We start from the raw sequence: 21,631 nt of genomic DNA on the forward strand, positions 1-21,631 counted from the left end.
TCCAAAGTACCAAAGTTTAATAATACAACTGCTATTTCCAAAAGAGTCTCAAATATACTTAAGTTGTAATGATAAAGCATAGTTACAACCTAAGCATTAGTCCAAAGTATAGATTAAACTCTGTGCTTATTTGCTCAGTCATGTCCAACTCTTAGAGACCCCACGGACTATAACCTGCCAGGCCCCTCTGTCCATGGGATTCTCCAGGAAAGAACACTGCAGTGGGTTGCTATGCCCTCCTCCAGAGCATCTTCCCAACCCAGGGATCAAACCCAGGTCTCCCGCATTGCAGGCGGATTCTGCATTGCAGGCGGATTCTTCACCATCTGAGCCACCAGGGAAGCCCAGATTCAGCTCCAAATGATGCGATTACTACGACCTCATCTGAAGACTTCCTACTCTACCTCTACCGACAAACCACAAGTTATTTTTTACACACACCTTTGGGTAGCCTGGGTAGTATGAAGCACCACGTTACTTCTCAAGACTAATCAGAGTATTAAAGTGTAACACATTTACCTTCAATAAAGAATACAGGGGTGACCACAAAAATTCTAGGTTACCCTTTCCCCATCGATGCCAAAAAAAGGCAATGAATTCAATAAGTAAACAAATATCTCACAAAAGTGAAGTGGTCAACTAACTACCCAGCAAGGTTTCTACATTCAGGTGTAAAGTTTATGCAAAAGAATAAGACATGAAACGACAAATATTTAACAGCCGAACAGAGGATCTCACTAAGTTTTTAAAAAGCACATATCCCTGTTTAGTCAAGAATAAAGGTACACAAAAAGGAAGCCATATTCAGCATTCTTTTCACAAAGTGTTTACTGAGCACGTACCATGTGACAGACATAAAAGTGACATTTCAAACAATAAAACTCTTGCCTTCATGCAATCAGAGAAGGATTCAGACAAAACCAATGGCTATAATGACAAAATTAGGATAAGATAAACAACGGAACACCCAAAACAACATGCAGACTTTTGGGTAACCAGAGAAGCCCTCTTCTGAGGAAGTACAGAGATTAGCAACAAGAACTCTGCCATGATAAATAATCAGAAACCCCTAAAAGAAGTGAAGGCTTAACATTAAAAATGAAACAGGAAAGGCGGGACTAAGAATCTCTTATAAGCATTATCATGCACTATAGCTCTCCGTAGTAATCAAGATATTAATTCAGCTTAAAATCAATTTCTTGGTGATAAAGCACTGACTCTAAGTTTAGATCATCAACTTTCATTTTAAATATAATCGGAGATGAAAAACACACAATGATAAAATATAATCTGTTTCTTCTTTGGAAGCCCTTATACATACAAAGGTGAATATGAAGCAAATTTAACGAAGCTGATGTTAAAACATATTCTAATTTTCTTTAAAAGTGAGAGTAATCCAAAAAGCCAAGCTTATCGTCTCCCTAAACATAAACACCCCAGATCAGCAGTTAGCAATGCTGCCTGAAACCACCAGTCACAGACAGTCAATAGTTATGTAATTTGGTTAACAGATACTGATCACTGTAACCCCTCCAAAACCGCTGTCAAAAGAAAACAAACAACTACACTCGTATATGTACATAAAAAAGATTCTCCAAATATATAAATACATGGCTTACATCTTATTTTTACAAATAAAATTCTGAAATAAAGTTGCTCAACATTTATTGACCATAATAAAGGCCAGAATGATGTTACATACTTACAAGAGAAATTATTTGTGGTGGACAAATAGAGTGAAAATTCATCATTTCCCAGATATTAAAAAAAGTTCAGACAAAAAAGTTTAGATAAAGCAACTCAAATCCACTGGCTTTAAAATATTGATTTAGGGAATTATTAACTTTAGTTTACCTTCATGATAATGAAAAATACATGCTAAATGTGATGCTTAAACTTCCAAAGACCAGAATAAACATAAACATAACAGTATGCAAAGGTTCTCCAGAAAACAAAAAATGCAAGTGTAAACTAGGTACTAGATAATATAAGAGCTAAGAAAAAAATATTTTAAAAAGCCAATTTATTTCATCAAGAAACAGTTTCTAACATAACCCTGGAGGATCATTTCTAGAAATGTTCAGTCGTAAGTGGAGAGGTTGTTGTCTAGTTGCTAAGTCATGCCTGACACTTTTGCAACCCCATAGCTTGTAGCCCATCAGGCTCCTCTTTACATGGGATTCTCCAGGCAAGAACACTGGAGTGGGCTGCCACTTCTAAATGAAATATAGAACCATTTGCCTGAAATGGCCTTCGACTTTTGCTTTGCTTCAACATCTGCACAGCAACTTTTCACCCGCAGGACAACCAGAAAAAACATAGTTCTCTGAATGACAGGCCAGTTATTACTTTAAAAACTACTCAGATAGTGTATCTTAGAAAGGAGAGAAAAAGTCTCAACCAAGTGCTTAAAAACAGAATTTAATAAAATCAACTGTGTTTCTGAGTCAGGATTTTTAAAAATGGCAATGCAATTCAGAATCCCAAAGAGTAAACTGTATTATCTAGCACTAAACTGAAAAAAAGTTCCTTTTCTCAACTAGACTTGGGAAATTTCTGAAAAAAATAATTATTCATTCTGCATTCAAACAGAAAAACAAAACAACTATGTACCAATATAATATTTTACACCTGAATTTTTAAAATCAGAATAAAGAAAAATGAACTCATTATTCTGAAAGACAGCATAATCCTGAAGGCTAAATGACTGCACGTCACCTTTCAAAGACCTGCTAATAAACCTATGAATGAACACAACTACGCATTATTAATTTGTTTACTAGCACCTAACTCGTAAAATCATTAGAGAAGGTAAGTGGTGAACCAGGAGTAACTTATCATCAGTGTTTAAATTGGCAACCTGAACCTAACAATTCATATTGGCATTCAACTACGGATTAGGACGAATGGCTCGGCCAGTGCAGACGGAAGAAATGGATCTTCTCCCCCACCATGGGCAAACTCAAGAGGCTGAGACGCTAAAAGTCAAGTTTGCTCAAAACTATAAACTGGGATTTAATGATAAGGGATTCAATTTCATGAGAATGTTCAAATTCGTCCAACAGGATTGGGGCCCCAAAGACGGCATTTCAGTAAATAGTATTAACTTGTAATTACCTATGGGGACAAATCAGAAATAGATGCTACTAAAACCATTTCCTAAGAGGACGTGAGTCCCGGGTAAGGTGTCTCTCCCGCGGCGGGAGGATGGGCTCTCAGGGTCCCTCCCTGAGCCCTTCCCTCCACGGCCCTCCCACACCTCTCCCAGACCAACGCACCGGGAGGAGACCTATTTAAAAAACAGAAAACTGCTGGGAATTCTTTCAGCCTCTTTGCCACAAACAACTACCATTGTCCCAGGCCGAAGGCGAGTGAGATTTCCTCCTTTCCCAGGAGCACGCCCAGGGCGGGCTACCCCCAGCCAGGCCCGGAGCCACCGTACGCGCCCCGCCCTGCGCCCCCCGCCCCTCCCCTCCCTCCCCAAACCCCCCCCAACCCCGCCCCCACCCGATCGCCCCGACCCCCTCCCCTCCCCCTCCCGACCCTCGCCCTCCCCCACCCCCGCCCCTCTCCCGGCCCAGCCCCCCCTCCCCCAGACCCTGCCCGCGGCCGCGCGCACGGCCGGCGCGGGGAGGGGCGCCCGCCCGTCCACCTGAGCGCCGGCAGCGAATGGGAGGGACCGCCTCTCCGCGGAGTTCAATTCCGGGCCGCGTTATCAGCGGGGCCGAACGGTCGGAACAACTTCCCCGACATTCGCTGTGCCCGCCCGGCCGCCGAACCCGGCGCCGACCCCGCGGCCGGCCACACGCCCGCGCGCCCCGGGGACAAAGGTTCTCCGGGCGGAGACCCCACCAACCGCGTCCCCGCCGCGCCCCCCGCCCCCGCCCCGCGCCCCCCGCCCCCGCCCCGCGCCCCCCGCTCCGGGCGCCCCCCGCCCCGCGCAGGTGAGCGCGCCCCGCCCGCGCCCGCGGCCCGCACCTCGGTGGGCTGGCTGATCTCGAACAGGTCCAGCCGGTTGGCGTTCCAGTGCTGGATGATGTCGGCCAGCTTCCGCCGCTCCTCGTCGCGGCCGCCCGCCGACATCCTCCGGCCGCGGGGTCGGCCCGGCCGAGGGGCCGCGCGCCGGGGTCGGCGGGCCCGGCTCGCCGCCTGTCCGCCTCGGCCCCGCCGGCCGGCGTCCCGTGCTCCCGGCTCCGCGCCCCCCCGCGCGCCCTGCGCCCCGGCCCGGCCGCCTAGGCTCTCGGCTCCGCGGGCTGCTCGGCCGCGTCCGCCGGCCCCGCGTCCGCCGCCGGCCGGTGTGAGTGCGCCCCGAGCGCCCGCCCCGCGCCGCCCCGCCCGCCGTGCGCGCCCCCGCCCGCGCCGCCCCGCCCGCCCGCGCCGCCGGCCTCCGCGAGGTGCTGCTGCTGCGCGCGCGCCGGGCGGGGCTGGTCCCGGCGGGCGGCTTGGTCCGACCGCCGCGCCGGGCGCGGACCGTGCTGGATGCGGAGGCGGGCACCGGGTTGAGACGGCCCAGCCGGGTTTAGGTGGTACCGGCTTCGGACCGACGGTCCCGCGTCAGGTGGGCGGACCGGGTTCGGACGGTACCGGGTTTGGACCGGGGGTAGCAGGTCCGACCGGGGATGGGTGGGTGGGGTTCGGAGGGACAGTACCAGGTCCGCTTGGGAGGCCGGGTTCGGACGGTATTGGGTTCAGGCGGGCTGGCTGGGTCCGTATGCTGATGTGTTGGGTCAGCCGGCCTCGGGTCGAGCTAGTGGGTGGAGTTCGGATGGACGGTGCCAGGTCCTCCGGGCGGGCCGGGTTCGGCCAGGCGCGCTGGGCTGTCGAGGCCCCAGGGCTAGGACGCGCGGAGCCCCTGTGCGCGCTGACCACAAGGGCCCCGCAGCGCCCGACCGGGCCAGCTCCGGGGTGACCCTGTCCGCCCCGCCCGGGGCTGGGCCCCCTCGCCCGTGTTTGTCCCGCGGTGTCCTCCACGTGTGGACCGGGAAACCCGTCCTCTCCCAGCACAGGCTTCCAGCCACGGGGGAGGGGGGTCCCCGAGGTGCCCCCGCGGGGAGATGCTGCCTGTCCACTGCGCGGGCGTCTCTCAGGCTCCCGGTGTCCGTGCAGACCCCACATTCATTTCAGTAGCAAATTTTGTCCGTTTTAGAAATGTTTATTTCATTAAGGGTTTTCCCCGTGGCCCCCCCCCCCCCGCCCCCTTTAAAAAAAAAAATTGGCCGCAGAACACCTTCCAGCAGACAGCTCTCCGTGCAGCGCTCGGCCAGGTAAAACCAGCCTCCTGCCTTATCTGTGATGTGTGGAAACAAAGAGCCCTCGTGTCTGAAATACCACGCCGAGTGATGAAAACAGCGAGCTGCGTTTGACAGAGCCTCTTTATTTGTGTCATTACTTTGTCTTTTGCAGCGTGGAGACGATTTTCCTCTCCACCAATCGGATTTCTTCTTTTCTGGGAAAGATGAGAATTCTACCATCCCTGCTGGGTTTTGTCTTCAGCTCTCTTTTCTGCAGCACTGGTACAGTTCAGCTTCATAAGGAGGCTTTTCAGCAGAGAAGCCTGCGGTGTTGAACCAGTGCCACGGGGGGATGAATTCTTCAATAGATCTCTGGCCTCCTTTCTCAAAATTAAAATGTGGTGACTTGCAGAAAAGCATATGTGTATAAACAGCACATCCCTGTTCCGACATTCTGTTCCTTTATGCCTTTTAGTTCCTGTGCTTCTTCATAGACTCAAGTCGTTTTCTGTTTTGAGATTTTGTTTTTTTGTTTGTTGTGGTGAACATCACAGTGTCCATACAGCTCAAAACTGTCCAGCTAGGTTGCACGCATGCCATGTGGGTCATCAGCTATATTGTCAGCTGAATCCTAACAGTAAGAGCTTTATTCCTGACGATGCTGTTAGCAAGGATCACTTGGCTCTTAGAGCAAAAAAAATGAGTTTGCAAAGCTGGCAGTTAGGTTGCTGGTGTCTGAAATAAGTACACGTGGAAAATTTAGTATTGCTGGAAAATAAAAATGGGCTCCCTGTAGTGTTGTTTTTGTAATAAAAATATAAAGCATACATGAAATGCCTACAGTTTGATGCAGAGAAGGCTCTAAATCAAAGCTCATTATTATTTTTTTGACTCATTAAAAATCCCCATTGGTGTTATGAGTGTATGAGCATATAGCTCCTCTGTCCATGGCATTCTCCAGGCAAGAATACTGGACTGGGTTGCCATTTCCTTCTCTAGGGGGTCTTCCTGACCCAAGGATCAAACCCGTGTTTTCTGCTTTGGCAGGAGGATTCTTTACTGTCTGAGCCACCAGGTAAGCCCATACAGTTCATAGAAGGTCCCAACCAGTGTTAGTTTCTTGACAAAGGTTTAAAAGCGAGGTGAAACCCATAGAGTACCTATGATTCTTAAATTGTGTGTGTGTGTGTGAGTTGCTCCGTCATGTCCGACTCTTTGCAACCCCATGGACTATAGCCTGTCAGTCTCCTCTGTCCCTGGGATTTTACAGGCAAGAATACTAGAGTGGGTTGTCATTTCCTTCTCCAGAAGATCTTCCCGAACCAGGGATCAAACCCTGGTCTCCTGCATTGCAGGCAGATTCTTTACTGTTTGAGCTATAGGGAAGTTCTTAAATCATGAAGACGCCTATCTATTTAGGCCGTGAAAATTTAAAGATAACATGTTCTTCTACTCGTTGTTATTATCCAAGGCCCAAGAAAATGCGCTGAGCCATATGTTAATTTTGATACCACATTATAAGAATAATAAGTAGACATGCCATCCATCTTCTGTTCTCATTGCACTACTGAGTTCTGATACACTTTGGAAATCATATGTAAGTGCTATTCAAGAGATGCTATATGAAAATTAAGTTGTGTGGGGTTTATGATTAATCCTGCTAAACAACTCTGCACTGGATGAGGGTGAAAAGATTTTTTAATCTGAGTCTATTTTTTAAAATTAAATTTCCAATGTATATATTTACCTTTTGGTTTCCTTTTTAAGTATTATTTTTAGCTACATTTTAAGAAAATAAAGAGCTTCTGTTTAAGTCAGTACTGACCTACCAATAATTCTAAATATCTGTAAAACAAAGCTACATAAAGCCTTGCAGTTTCATATCTTATAAATATATAAGGACAAATAAATAATGATAATTTTAAAATTCTGGTTAAGCTCTGAACATTTACAAATATTTTTTGAAACATGAAAACCGTGTTCTGAGACCAACCAAATGAAATGAACCTATTCCTGCCCCAGTTTTCACAGGCTCTGGAAAATAGAAAATGACAGGGAGAAGATCAGGAGCTTAATCCGTCTCAGAAGGAAAATATGATACAAATATATTAACTATATATAACTATATCAACTATATTTAGTGACCTATGGGTCATTTTCTAGCCACCAATAGATTTCATATTTCAGTAAGTTAACCAAATTGAAAATTATTTCATCCTGTAATTGTACTAAGCATCATAAAGCTTTTTCTTGGATATATCAATTCAGAGGGTCATCTTTAAGCAAAAAGTAAAGGGGTATAATAAAGGTTCAAATAGGAGAATCTCTAGGGTACACCACCTTCCTTAGTGGCCTAAAGAAAGTAAGAGGTCATTTAATTTGCTAATCTAAACGTTAAATGACGAAACTCTTCCTTTGCCTAACCCATGGCTAGGAAGGTCAGTGTGGTTAATTCAGTTTAAAAAAGAAAACAAATCCTAGAGGATTAGGTCTCAAGAAATAAAAGTAGGGTATGTGTTACTTTACTGGGTAAATGGAGAAATGTATACTTACACTTGAAAGAAATATCCTTTATACTCTCTTCATTATATTCCAATGTTCCTGATATTTAGTTAAATTTTAGATTTTGTAGATTTCAAAGAGCAGAGCCATAAAAAGCCCTTACAGTGAGAATTTAATCTTATTTAAAAATATGTATACATATATATATATATAAATATATATTACTAACTCAAACTTCCGTGGTGTGTGTTCTCTAGCATTTTGTAAACTAAACATAATGCTGAAAAAAACAGATCTATTTATCTAAAACAGATCAATAAGATATTTACGCTGAGTGTAAAGAAAATGGGCCGTGTGTGTGTGTCTGTGTCTGAGTGTGTGTTAGCTTGTGTCCGTGTGTGTGTCTGTGTCTGAGTGTGTGTTAGCTTGTGTCCGTGTGTGTGTGTCTGTGTCTGAGTGTGTGTTAGCTTGTGTCCGTGTGTGTGTGTCTGTGTCTGAGTGTGTGTTAGCTTGTGTCCGTGTGTGTGTGTCTGTGTCTGAGTATGTGTTAGCTTGTGTCCGCGTGTGTGTGTCTGTGTCTGAGTGTGTGTTAGCTTGTGTCCGTGTGTGTGTGTCTGTGTCTGAGTGTGTGTTAGCTTGTGTCCGTGTGTGTGTGTGTGTGTGTGTGTAGTGGTAGATGGAGAATTCACCCCGTGAGCACTGCTCACTCCCCCGTCATGTGCTGTAGAGCGACCCCACACGGCCACCCCCGGTGACCAGGCCTGTCTTGCAGTTCCTGAGTCCGCCCCGGCTCGCGGCGCAGAGGTCTGTGTGCAGTGGGTGTCGGGCCCTCACTCCGACTGCTGAGCCTGGCACACGGTGGGCCGCCGGCGCACAGCATCCACAGCGGCCGGCCAGCGCCCCCGGGCCAGCGCTCGAGCAAGGGGTCTGCGCCAGGCAGTGTCCTCAGCCTGGAGGTCTCGGGAGTTCTCCATCGGCATTTCCCTGTTCTCCTGAATGGAGCTGGGTGAGGAGAGGGCCTCATTCCTACAACTGAGGTCTTAGTTCCCGAGCGGCTTCTCTAGGAGTCCGCCACCCGACTGTCACTGATAAAGCAAAGCAAAAGAAAATGTAGGAGGCCTTAAGGAAACTAGGTGCTACGGTGAACTAAATGCAATAACCCTGACTTCTGCAGCAGTTTCCACAGGCTCCAGAAAATACAGTGTCAGGAAGACCAGTGACTTAATAGACCTAAGAAGGCAAATGGTACAGATATGTTAACTGTTATTCTGTCTCATACCATGTTCTGCTAGCAAACGGGTATTTACGTATTGCATATATATACATATATAATACTTACAGATATAAATATATAAACTTTTACATGTTATATATAATTTTATAATATATGCTGAGGTATGGAGTATGTATGATTTTGCTGGAAAACATGAGTTTGTTTGTTATTCTTTATTGAAGTATCCCTGGATATACTTCCCTGGGCTTCCCCAGGGGCTTAGCAGGAAAGAATCCGCCTGCATTGCAGGAGACACAGGAGATGCAGGTTCGATCCTTGAGTGGGGAAGATCCCCTGGAGGAGGGCATGGCAGCCCACTCCAGTATTCTTGCCTGGAGAATCCCATGGACAGAGGAGCCTGGCGGGCTACAGTCCATGCAGTTGACAGAGTCTGACACGACTGAGCGACTAACGAGATATGATGTTGTGTGTAAGTAGGATCGCGTGGTCTTTCTCTTTCTCACTTCTCTTGGTCTGACGTCTCTAGTTGCATCCAAGTTGCTGCAAATGGCATCGCTTCATTCTTTTGATGTCTGAGTGGTAGTCCATTGTATATGTGTGCTGCCTCTTTTTTATCCATATGTGTGTCGATGGGCGTTTAGATTGTTTCCATGTCTTGGCTGTTGTGAGCAGTGCTGCTGTGAACACAGGGTCAACGTGCCTCTTTTTAGTTATAGTTTTCTCTGGGCGTATCTCCAGGGTTGGGATTGCTGGGTCGCACGGTAACTCGAGTTTTCTGAGGACCCTCAGTACAGTTTTCCCCACTGGCTGCACCAGCTCACGTCCCCATCAGCAGTGAGGACGGCGCCCTTTCCTACACACCCTCTCCAGTACTTGTTATCTGCAGACTTTTTAGTGATGGCCATTCTGGTTGGTGTGAGGTGGTACCTCATTGTAGTTTTAATTTGCATTTCTCAAGTAATTAGTGATGTTGAGCATCTTTTCATGTGCCTACTGGCCATCTGTGTGTCTTCTTTGAAGAAATATCTGTTAAGGTCTTCTGCCCATTTTTCAATTGAGTTGTTGGGTTTTGGTTCAGTGGGATGAGCTGTTTGTGTATTTGAAGAGTCAGCCCTTGCCTGTCATGTCATTTGCAAATATTTTCTGTTATTCCATCGGTTGTCTTTTTGGCTTTTTTTTTTTAAATTGTTGGAAAACATTTTAAAATGCAAACTCCAATTAAATTGTACTTAAACAAATAAAAGCGTACCAAATGAAGGGAATGCATATTATTAAGGCTTTAGCAGCTTTCCTGGTGGCTCAGAAGGTGGAGAATCTGCCTGCTATGCAGGAGACCGGGGTTCATTCGCTGGGTTGGGAAGATTCCCCTGGAGGAGGGCATGGCTACCCACTGCAGTATTCTTGCCTGGAGAATCCCCATGGACAGAGGGGCCTGGTGGGCTGCAGTCCATGGGGTTGCAAGGAGTCGGACAAAGCAACTAAGCAGAGTACAAACAAAGCAGTGAAAATAAGATACACCAGAGAAGAAAGTGGCCTGTGGCCTGCCAGGCGCCTCTGTCCACAGGAGCCTGGAAGCGCTTCCTCACCCACCAGCTCTCTGGAAACCAGAAACACCAAATCACAGGTGTTTGCTCGTGGAAACAGCACAGCTTAAACAAGGCACTTGATACGTGCAGGAATTCCCTGAGAAGTGGGAAGCTTGGGTCAGCTTCTGTGATAATGGTGTTACAGGTCTATGCGCAGAGACTCCAGCTCTGATTATACATGATTATACATGAGTGATAGGTGAAAAATAAAGAGAAAATGTAAGTTTAGAGTGCACAGCTGTGAGAGGGGCCTGAGGAGCTGACCTGTTGGGCCTGGGGGCCCAAGGAAGTGGATCTGCTGGGAGCTGGCTCCTGTCAGGCCGAGGACTCCAGAGCGCACCCCAGGAGGAGAGGGGGCCTTGATGCATCCTCTGGCCTAGAACTGGGCTGAGCCCCGCAATGGCTGCCTCTGGGAGACCTTCCATCCAGACCACACTCACTCCAGGAGGAGTGGGCCAGGGCAAGGACTGTGTTAGCCAGAGACAGGAGTGAGCAGAGAGGCTCCAAGAGACCAAGGGAGATGGCCCCCGACTTGGGGTGAGCTGACAGACCCCGAATGCCAAGGCCCACGTGTAGCCCAGCTGCTGGAGGACCCTCAGAAGCAGCAATCTGAAGATGAACTCACTCTAGGAAAAGGAGAGCATTCTAGAAAAAGTTTGAAGTGTTTGGGAAACTTTTTAAAAAAATTATTTATTTACTTGGCTGAACCGGGTCTTAGTTTTGGCATATGGGATCTAGTGCCCTGACCTGGGATTGAACCCATGGCCCCTGCACCGGGAACTTGGAGTCTCAGCCGCTGGGCCACCAGGGAAGTCCCAGTGTTTGGGAAGGGAACATATGATGAAGTAAAATCCACAAAGAACTCAAAGTAATAAAGCAACATATTTATAAAGAAACAAGAGATTCTAGAAATGATCCATGTGGGCGTTGACGTAAAAAAAACCACCATAGAAGGAAGAAAAGTGCTGAGAAGCACGTCTGGAAAGCAGAATGGGGAGAAAGAGGCTCCTAAACGTAAGCGTCTGTGAGCCTCAGCTTGGCTGGTGGAGTCCCGTCTCATCAGCGTTCCAGGGGACAGGAAATTCAGAGCAGCCACAAACGCTGGGGAGTTTCCAGAGTGGGAAAAATGAGTCTGCAGCTTAGAAGAATCTCAGGCCTGGAGCAGGTACACAGTAGTGGAACTACAGGGCGAAGGTCAAGGTGGAAACGCTACCGGTTACCTGGGAACAGCCTAAAAACAGAGGGAAAAGGTAGAATCAAAGACAGGTCCCGGGTTTGGGGGAGCAAACCGTCCCCGAGGACACGGATGCTGGCCACCGGCCCCCTCCGCTGTGTTCTGCACGCCCTGTGCGGTCACGCCGTTTCTGGCTCCTCACCCAGGCGCGTGTGGGTGCGTGTCTGCAGCGGCCCCGCTGAGACGTCGGTGTGCACCCCGGTCAAGTCACGGGGCGCCGCTGTCGCTGGAGCTACCTCATCGCAAAAGCGCTTCCGGGGAAGCGGATCCCCATGACTTCTTCCAGAAGCACTGGGCGTCATAAGAAGGCCTTCTCCCACCCCCATGCCCCGGCTCCAGCGGCTACCACAAGCCTGCTTCATGGACCCTCTGCCCTCTGCCCTCATCCCCAGATTATTTCAAAACAAGAACCAAAACATAAATAAACCAGAAAACTAGACGTATTGATTCATTACTATCTTAGATGTAGTAATTATCTTTGGAAGACTAGGACCATTAAATATTAAAATACATCAGTTCAGTCACTCAGTCGTGTCCGACTCTGTGACCCCATGGACTGCAGCACACCAGGCCTCCCTGTCCATCACCAACTCCCAGAGCCTGCTCAAACTCATGTCCATTGAGTCGGAGATGCCATCCAACCATCTCATCCTCTGTCGTCCTCTTCTCCCACCTTCAATCTTTCCCAGCATCAGGGTCTTTTCCAGTGAGTCACTTCTTCACAACAGGTGGCCAAACTATTGAAGTTTCAGCTCCAGCATCAGTCCTTTCAATGACTATTCAAGACTGATCTCCTTTAGGATGGACTGGTTGGATCTCCTTGCAGTCCAAGTGACTCTCAAGAGTCTTCTCAAACACCAAGTTTCAAAATCGTCAATCCTTTGGCACTCAGCTTTCTTTATAGTCATGTCACATCCATACATGACCACTGGAAAAGCCATAGCTTTGACTAGATGGACTTTTGTTGGCACAGTAATTAAAATGCACATTCCCCTAATATTGTCATACTGTGAAACTGAACAATCATTCCTTAAAGTCATCAACTATCAACTGTGTTCACATCTCAGAAGGCTTTTGAAACCTGTTTCCTCTGCCTGATCCCAGACGCAGAGTCAAAATGCAGGGCTAGGACATGATTCTGAGAGCCGGGTCAGATCGCCCCTGGCCCAGATGACCACTGAGGTCCTTTCTGACCTTGAGACCGTGACTTCCCAACGCCACACGTCTGCAGTGACACCTCTTTCTCCTGGGTGAAGCTGGTTCTCTTGTATCACTGAACTAGCCTGGAAATCGGTTTTATGTGTGTGGTCAGAGGTGCTAGAATGAGCAGGTTGTTGGGGAAAGTCAAGCCCTCAACTGTGAGGTCCACCTCTGAATTACAGGTAGTGGCCGGGGTCCATGTAGCTCTCTTGAGGCACCGTTCCCTCAGTGAAAAATAACTTCCTGAGGGCAGTGACCCCAGCAACCCATCTCAGAGCTGAGCGTAAGCTTTAAGTTAGAGTTAAACACGTGAGTGTCTTCTCCAAGTGCCTGTGGGTGTAGCAACATCTTCATTTCAGGTTTGAATGCTGGCATGTGCATGTTCAGTCCTGTCCACTCTTCACGGCCCCACGGACTGTAGCTCACCAGGGTTCTCCGTCCATGGGACTCTCTAGGCAAGAATACTGGAGGGGGTTGCCATTTCCTTCTCCAGGGGGTCTTCCCTACCCAGGGATGGAATTCCCATCTCCTGGATTGCAGGCAGATTCTTTACCCACTGAGCTACCTGGGAAGGCCATTGAATGTTGGCCCTGCAGGGTGTTAAAAACGTACATGAAGAGAAGGAAAGCCTAGGGGGTAAAAAAAATGTTTTTTTAAATAGACTTGGATGGAAGTGAAACAGTACAGAAGTATTCATGCTTATGTGTGTGGGGAAAAAAAACATTAAATTTTAACTTTGTATGCAAATTTGAATTATTAAAAGAAACTACATTAGCACTCTGTGCAGAGTATTGAAGCAAGCCTTGGGAGGTTTTCAAGCCATAGCATGTGTAAGAACTGACTGACTGTATTGTCTTTGTTTGGGCTGTGGTTCATTGTGATTGTTTTCACTGCAACACTGCAATCGGTTAGTACTGTAAATGTTTAAACTCTGCATACTCGACGTGGGGGAGAGCAAGCGCGCACGCTCACCCTCTCCTGAGTTCCTCAGCCACCTTTCCAGCTGGCTTCCACATGCAGGATCCAGGGTGTCTTGCTGCCCATCCCCCCGCTTCCCTGCAGCCCCCTCCCCCCTCCACACCCCATCACAGGCCTCCTGGGGAAGCCTGGCTTAGGGGCCTGCCCCTCTGGTCTCCCTGTCCTCCCTGCCTTCTGCTCCGTCCTCCTGGGCTCCCAATCTACAGCTCTGGTTGTGACTCTCCGCACCCTCTCCCCAGGTCAGACGGTCTCCATCTTCCCAACACGCTGCTCTGATCGTATCTCTGTCTGGACTAATAAAACCAAGTCATCCAAGTTGACAGCCCAGTTCCTTTTTTAGCTCAGTTCCTACTGCCTCAACCTGTGAGTTCCAGGCAGGTTGTTGTGACTCCATCTTCCAAACACCCTCTGCCCCATACCTGCCAGCTTCACTCTTCCCTCCAGGGGGAAGCCCCCTTCAGATCCACCGCTGGGGACCCTCACCGTCCCCCTTAGACCTTAGCACCGAGGACTGGTTTCTGTTTTCCTCTCCCAAACATGCGGGACGTCACCTTGCACGTGGGAAGTCAGGCGGCCCACGGGACTTGCTTAGGTCAATGAAACGGTGTAGACGTGAAGTGTGTCCCTTCTGGGAGGAGGAGCCTGTGAGTGACCGTCCAGCCCCGTTGGCCCTGCCCGTGGCGACTGAGTCCATGTGGGAACCAAGGTTTCATAAGGCCAAGCGGCCGTCTCAGCCCCAGCTGACCCTGCAGGGTCTCTGAGCCCCGTGGTGGCTGTGAACGCGGCAGTTTAGGGCCGCTTGTTACCAGGGCACAGCCTGGCCTGTCTGCAGGCCCGTCATCGACTTTCAGACACGGGTGGATGCCCCCTCCCGCCGGGAGTGGTCCCGCACCAACCAGACTGCGGGGTCCCTCCACAACCCCCGCCCCCCCCCCCCGCCCCGCCGTGGTCTGTCCCTCTGTTTGTGGTCATAACCCGGGGTGACCCTCGCTGAATGTCAAACTGCCCCTGGCTACTAATGCCGAACCCTCTTTGTTTTCAAAGTTTCTTTTTGACCTGTGGACCTTTTTAAAGTCTTTATTGAATCTGTTACAATATTGCTTCTGTTTTATGTTTTGTTTTTTTAATAGTCAAAATGGACAATGATTTTATTCATTTAAAAAGATCGTTACTTGCTTATACATTGATGTGGACCAAAAATCAGAACTATTTACAAAGGTATTGTAAGTAGTCTTATTTCTATTTTCCACATCCAATCCCCATTTCGTGTAAGTAAACTATTTTTAATTTTTTTTAGTATCCTTTGTATTTCGAGAGTGTTTATGCACATACAATTAAATTGTTTTTTCTACATTTTTACACAAAAATATCCACTCTTCTGTACCATGTGGTTTTCATGTAACAGTATGTACTATGGATAGTTCTATATCAATACATGGTATTTGTTTTTTGGACCGTGAGGCATGTGGGGTCTCAGCTTCCCAACCAGGGATGGAACCTGCACCCCTGGCATTCAAAGGTGAAGTTCTAACCACTCGACTGCCAGGGAAGTCCCCTGAACTTTTTTCTGAAAGCCAGTTTATGTGTCTAAATATTAGATGTGATGCCTCTGAAGCGTGACGGATGAATGAGCTGCACTTGTGCAGTAATACAGATGCAGAGCTCCCTAAATGGAAAACCTTCCCACTGACATTGTTTGGTATAGGAAACGCACAACCCTAAAGTAGTCCCAGAGGATGAGATTTTATTTTTGTTTTTCTTCAATTTATAGAATAATGACAAGGCTGAACAGATAAATTTCTCTGCCCAATATTATTACCAGTTTGATTTCTTCTAAATAAGGCGCAGATATTCATTTTTAAGGGTAGTTCACAAAGCAAACCATAGCTATAAAAAATTTGATAACATTATTACACAATAATATTCTTATATTTCTTTAAAAAAATCAGATTGATTCTATATAAATTTATAGAAAATCAATTTTAAAAAGCCAATTATGTATCAGAAAAGTTGAAAATCATAGACTGAAAAAGTTTAGTTGTTCATATAATGTCTCCAATTACCTTTGACCTGAGTGAGTATCTGTTTTGAAATGTGGGACAATTTTTGGTTTCAAGGGTTTTTCTTTCTTTCTTTCTTTCTTTCTTTTTTTTTTTTTTGGTTTGTTTAATGCATACTTAAATATCAGGGATAGAATGAATAAATATAGAGTAACTCACATTTTATATAGCTATTGTTCAGTCACTTAGTCATGTCCGTCTCTTTGCGACCCCATGGACTGCAGCAAACCAGGCTTCCCTGTCCATCACCACCTCCCAGAGTTTACTCAAACTCATGTCCATTGATGATGGACATGAGTCTGGTGACGCCATCCAACCATCTCATCCTCTGTCGTCCCCTTCTCCTCCTGCCTTCAGTCCTTCCCAGCATCAGGGTCTTTTCCAATGACTCGGTTATTTGCATCACGTGGCCAAAGTACTGGAGCTTCAGCTTCAGCATCCAAGTGGTTAAGGTGATGGACTAGAAATCCATTGGGGTTTCCCTGCTCAGGTTCATATCGTGCAGACTATGGTACCTTTCCCCAGGGAGAAATCAATCAGCATCAGTCCTTCCAATGAACACCCAGGACTGCTCTCCTTTAGGATGGACTGGCTGGACCTCCTTGCAGTCCAAGGGATTCTCAAGAGTCTTCTCCAACACCACAGTTCAAAAGCCTCAGTTCTTCAGTGCTCAGCTTTCTTTATGGCCCAACTCTCACATCCATACATGACCACTGGAAAAACCATAGCCTTGACCATACAGACCTTTGTAGGCAAAGTAATGTCTCTGCTTTTTGATATGTTATCTAGCTTTGTCATACCTTTTCTTCCAAGGAGCAAGCATTTGTTAATTTCATGGCTGCAGTCACCATCTGCAGTGATTTTGGAACCCAAGAAAATGAAGTCTGTCACTGTTTCCATTGTTTCCCCATCTATTTGCCATGAAGTGATGGGACCAGATGCCATGATCTTTGTTTTTTGAGTGTTGAGTTTTAAGCCAGCATTTTCACTCTCCTCTTTCACCTTCATCAGTGAAATTGCTCAGTCGTGTCCAACTCTTTGTGACCCCATACCAGGCTCCTCCATCCATGGGATTCTCCAGGCAGGGATACTGGAGTGGGTAGCCATTTCCTTCTCCAGGAGATCTTCCTGACCCAGGCATTGAACCTGGGTCTCCAACATTGTAGGCAGACGCTTTACCGTCTGAGACGCCAGGGAAGGTGGAAGGAATTTTTATATTTGGTGGAAGGAATTTGTTGTTTGGATAGTAAATTCTTCTTATGTGTTAATACCTCCCGAGACCATGACTTTTTCACTAGGCTAGCAGAGAGCCGCAGTGTGTTCAGGAATACATACATCTCTAACTCAGCAGCACCAGGTACTGTGTAGTTTCACTATGTCATGGATGTAGCTCCCATGAGAAGTATTATTAGTGTCTTTAAGACAGTAAGGTCAGCAGTTTATTATGAGAGAATTTTCTATGGTTGAGTCCTTCTGTTTCCATTGGGATTCTGGAAATGGGTTGTTTTTGTTTAATAACAAGATTTTTTTCAAGAAGCAATTTTTAATTATAAATTTCCCCACATCATTATTAATTGAAGAAGATGGGACTGCAGTTTGAATTTCAGTATATATAGTAAATTGACAACGAATGATGGGAAATGTTGAGTATCTGAGAAAACAAAGAGACTCACATTATTAGAGTGGAAGATGGGCTTTATTGGTATTTTTCAGGAAGTTCAGCAAATTTTTTAAAAATAGTCGCTTTATCGAAATATAATCCACATACTATAAAATTCACCTTTACAAGTGTACATTTCAGTGAGTTTTCATATACTCACAGAGTTGTGCAAACATCACTAGTAATATCAGAACATCTTTTTACCCCAAACTGTTAGCAGTCAGTCTTCATGTTTCCCAACCCCCACAACCGTAATAGACACTGACCTTCCTTCTCCCTTTGATACCTGCCTCTGTCTCTACTGTGATGCCTGTTCTCCACGTTTCATTTAAAAGGCGTCATGCCATATGTGGTCTTTTGTGACTGGGTTCTCTCCTTAGTATGTTTTCAAGGCTTGTCCGTGTTGCTGAACAATTTTGTTTTAAAATGAAAAAGATTACCATACAAATCTTATACTATGATCAAAATATAACCATTACAATAATAGACTCAGTTATTCCTGCCCAGTGTGTTTTGTACATAAGGTGCTAATATTTATAATGAATTTTATAGATTAAAACATTCTTGCCTTAGTTCATTTTGTTGAAAGGGGAAAAAGAAAGTTGCAGGGTAATGATGTACAATTATTCTTAGTTGATAGAAAATCTTCCTAAATTATTAAATATAACTAAAAAATTGGATAATATATTTGGAATGACATAATTATTAAATTGTAAGCTTTCATTAAAAATAGAGGGTAACATATCTTGCTTTTCTAAGCAAATTAAAAACGTGAAACTTCACAGCTAACTTGAGAAGCTTTAATTTGGAAACATTCAGGCCTGAGATTTTATGAGATGCCAAGATTCTACTCAAGTCTGGAATATTTACAACACACACATTTGGGGAGGGGAGAAAATGAAGATTGCAATGGATCACAAGGCAATATCTTGACTGCGGTGATATTTTTATGGGTGTGTACATACGTGAAAACTAAAAAAAAGTATGCTCTTTAAATATGTGCAGTTTATTGTATGTCAATTATACCTCAATAAAGCTGGCGAAAAGATTCTCCCCTATCGGAAACCCCAGTTGTGTCGTATGTCTACTCAATGCTGCGCCTTGGTCACCGTGGTTTCCTGTGTGGTTTTCACTTCTTGAAGTAGTTAGGCTTGGGCAAAAATCTGGCTACTTTTTTCTTTCTGATCCTTTTTAAGAAGATTTCATTTTGGCAATTTTGCTGATTTTTTTTTCATGGGCAAATATAGCACAAACATGCTAGAAGTAAATCAGCAATCAATATTGGAACTAGAACATACATTTCAACTGTGTAAAATCTTTCTCTGTGTCTAGAAATGAATTATACTCTCTAAATATATTTTTTTTTTTTGAAAAAGTGTTGTCTGGTAAGAAATCCCTGCAGAAATGCACACATAATAATGACTTAGAAATTTTGTTTAGAGACCAGAACAATCAAGCTATTGAGAAATATGAATATAATATTATTGGCTTTGCAAGAAAAAAAAAATGCACGATGTGCCCACATTCAGGTGCCACACTGCGTAGTGCTGAAAGTGGCCTGGTCTGAGGAGTCCAGAGCTGGGGGCGGAGTCCCACAGCGGGAAGCAAGTTCGGTCAGGATGTGCCATGTCTCTGCTACAGCTCTGATTCCCCTGCTGGTTTTCCTTCTGTATTTCATGTTCGACATGTGAAAAACGCAGGATGGTAGTGCCAGGCTGTGAGGCCTGTTTAAAAGCATTGACAGTAATAGATCTGTCACTGAAAAATATAGATACTCAGGAAGCTAGGAGGGAAGCTCTGGCGTTTGTGGTCTACTGCCTTTTTGTATTAATATTTTCTCACTCACGTGGAAGGGAGTTGAGCAGCTGTCTGGTCGAGACAAGTGCAGGAATCGGGCCCACTCGCACTGGAATCCTGACGCTTCAGCTTCAGCTTTGTGACTTTGAGCAGCTCGGACGCCTTCCTCGGTGTTTAATTTGTTCTTGTTGCTGTTCACTCGCTCAGTCGTGTCCGACTCTTTATGACCCCGTGGACGGCAGCACGCCAGGCCTCCCCGTCCTTCACCATCTCCTGGAGTTTGCTCAAACTCATGTCCATTGAGTCGGCGATACCCTCCAACCGTTTCATCCTCTGTCATCCCCTTCTCCTCCCACCTTCAATCTTTCCCAGCATCAGGGTCTTTTCCAATGAGTCAGTTCTTCACATCAGATGGCGAAAGTATTGGAGTTTCAGCTTCAGCATCAGTCCTTCTGATGAATATTCAGGGTTGATTTCCTTTAGGATGGGCTGGTTGGATCTCCTTGCGGTGTTTGATTTATGTATCTGTAATAACTGGAATCAGATTGCCCACCGTTGGGACATGATTCTCGCACTGATGGAGCACTGATGTGCTTTGTCACAACCATCTTTCCCAGGATGAAGGCAGAGCAAACAGTTTGGGGGGATGGCAGCTCCCTCCATTGAGTCCCAAGGGGCAGGTTTTCACTGTTGTTTGTAGTAGATACAGTGTCTCCCTCTGGAGTCAGGGGCAGGTTGCTTGTAGCCCATTGTAAAGGATTGAGGGACCCTAGGCTTGGAGTTGGTCCCTTGGGACGCAAACCCCCATGGGATTTGGGGGTGGGGGACAGAGGCAGGCATGGAACTCAGGCTGCCTGCCGTGCTGGGCATGGCGGGCCCTTTGACTGTGAGCCTGGACGCTCTGTCTTCCGCCAGCTTCCCTGTCACTGTGCCAGGCTAGCCCACCAGCTTCCACGGAGGGTGAAGCCTTGCCTTCTGCCCGCTGCTGACGCTCACCTTCAAGTTTTTGGGAGGATGGGCGGAAGCACTCAATCACCCTGGCAAATGCTAGTCTCTCAAAGTCATGCTCCCTTCCTCTCTGACACCAAGAGCTATTTTTCTCACTATAAATACTTGTCAACTCATCATTACTTCTTTTAGGTTTCAGTTGATACCCGCAATTAGATTCAAGTTTCGTATCCTAATTATACCTACGGGACACACAGGCAGATGACAAGGATGTGCCTTTTCCAGCGTTTTTCTCGCAGCTCAAGTTGGCTGTTCAAGTATCTCCAAGGGTAGACTGAAGCTTTCCCTGCCGGGTGGTACCCGAGTATCTGGCATTGGGACCTATTTTAAACGTTTTCCATCAAATGTGCACCTTGTATAGTACAGCATGTTTGTTTTAAAAATATGCAAGCAAAGAATGTCCATCGTGCATTAATTCTGTCCTGTGTTTCTTGTTGACAGGAAATAGGCGTGTAGACTAGGACTAGATCATGAAAAGAAGAATAAGAACTCATTCTCATGAAGGTACCAGCTGACTCCCAGGGCTCACCATGGCACCGCAGTATGACCCGAAACTAACCGTGGCCTGTTCTCGGGGTGGATTCTCCTGAGAGTCTCATAAGCGCTGTGGCGACTTCCTCTGTTTCTAGTTCCCATTTGAAATCAGGGCGGAGGCCTCCTAACTTCTGTGACTGCATCCTTGCCTGCTGGACCTCTGCCAATATGGGATATTGATCGTATGTGAGACCACCGCCCTGCAAGAGTTCACAATGTTTAAGAATTCTTGCCAGAGCTCATGAAAAATTTCACAGAGAAATCATGAAATATTAAACCACGTGATATAGCACTTCTTTGTCAAAACATTTCATTGTAACTTCTGTTTAAGGAAAGCATCCAAAACCACCCAACCGTGCTGAGTTTGGTCCCAGTGAATGGTGTCTTTGTAACGCGCTTCTGGGGAATTTCCTCTCCAGCCCCTCTCCCAGATCACACACCCGTGAGCCTGATTTGCGTCTTGTTTGTTGGAGAAGATTTGAGTTTCCCTCTTACTCTGGGGCACTCTTTTGCCTGCGAAGGCTTTGTTCACATCTATGACGGGTCTGGCTGTGACTGGGCAATAAGCAACCCCAACACTACCTGTGAGGATTGCCCTCTTTGCTGT

At 46.4% G+C, this 21,631-nt stretch overlaps 1 protein-coding gene and 1 long non-coding RNA gene across 18 annotated transcripts in view; one reads left to right on the top strand and one right to left on the bottom strand.

Moving 5' to 3' along the window:
* AFDN (afadin, adherens junction formation factor) overlaps nt 1-4,303 on the bottom strand; it is a 113,673-nt gene extending 109,370 nt beyond the window's left edge. For 15 of the 17 annotated variants that reach the window (XM_070461365.1, XM_070461362.1, XM_070461360.1 and 12 more), the window contains exon 1: nt 3,979-4,301. In XM_070461365.1, the coding sequence (XP_070317466.1) occupies nt 3,979-4,083 (105 nt within the window). In that variant the 5' untranslated portion in view covers nt 4,084-4,301. Of the gene's footprint in view, nt 1-3,978 lie in introns of all 17 variants that reach the window. The other 2 variants (XM_070461363.1, XM_070461352.1) reach the window with 1 other exon arrangement.
* A 53-nt stretch (nt 4,304-4,356) lies between these two features.
* On the top strand, nt 4,357-21,316 carry LOC139032972 (uncharacterized). The gene is made up of 2 exons (XR_011485589.1): nt 4,357-4,558; nt 20,932-21,316. It is a non-coding gene; the product is annotated as an uncharacterized lncRNA (long non-coding RNA).
* The last annotated feature ends 315 nt before the right edge of the window (nt 21,317-21,631 follow it).

The sequence above is a fragment of the Odocoileus virginianus genome, chromosome 34 (assembly GCF_023699985.2).
Source record: "Odocoileus virginianus isolate 20LAN1187 ecotype Illinois chromosome 34, Ovbor_1.2, whole genome shotgun sequence".
Lineage (NCBI taxonomy): Eukaryota > Metazoa > Chordata > Mammalia > Artiodactyla > Cervidae > Odocoileus > Odocoileus virginianus.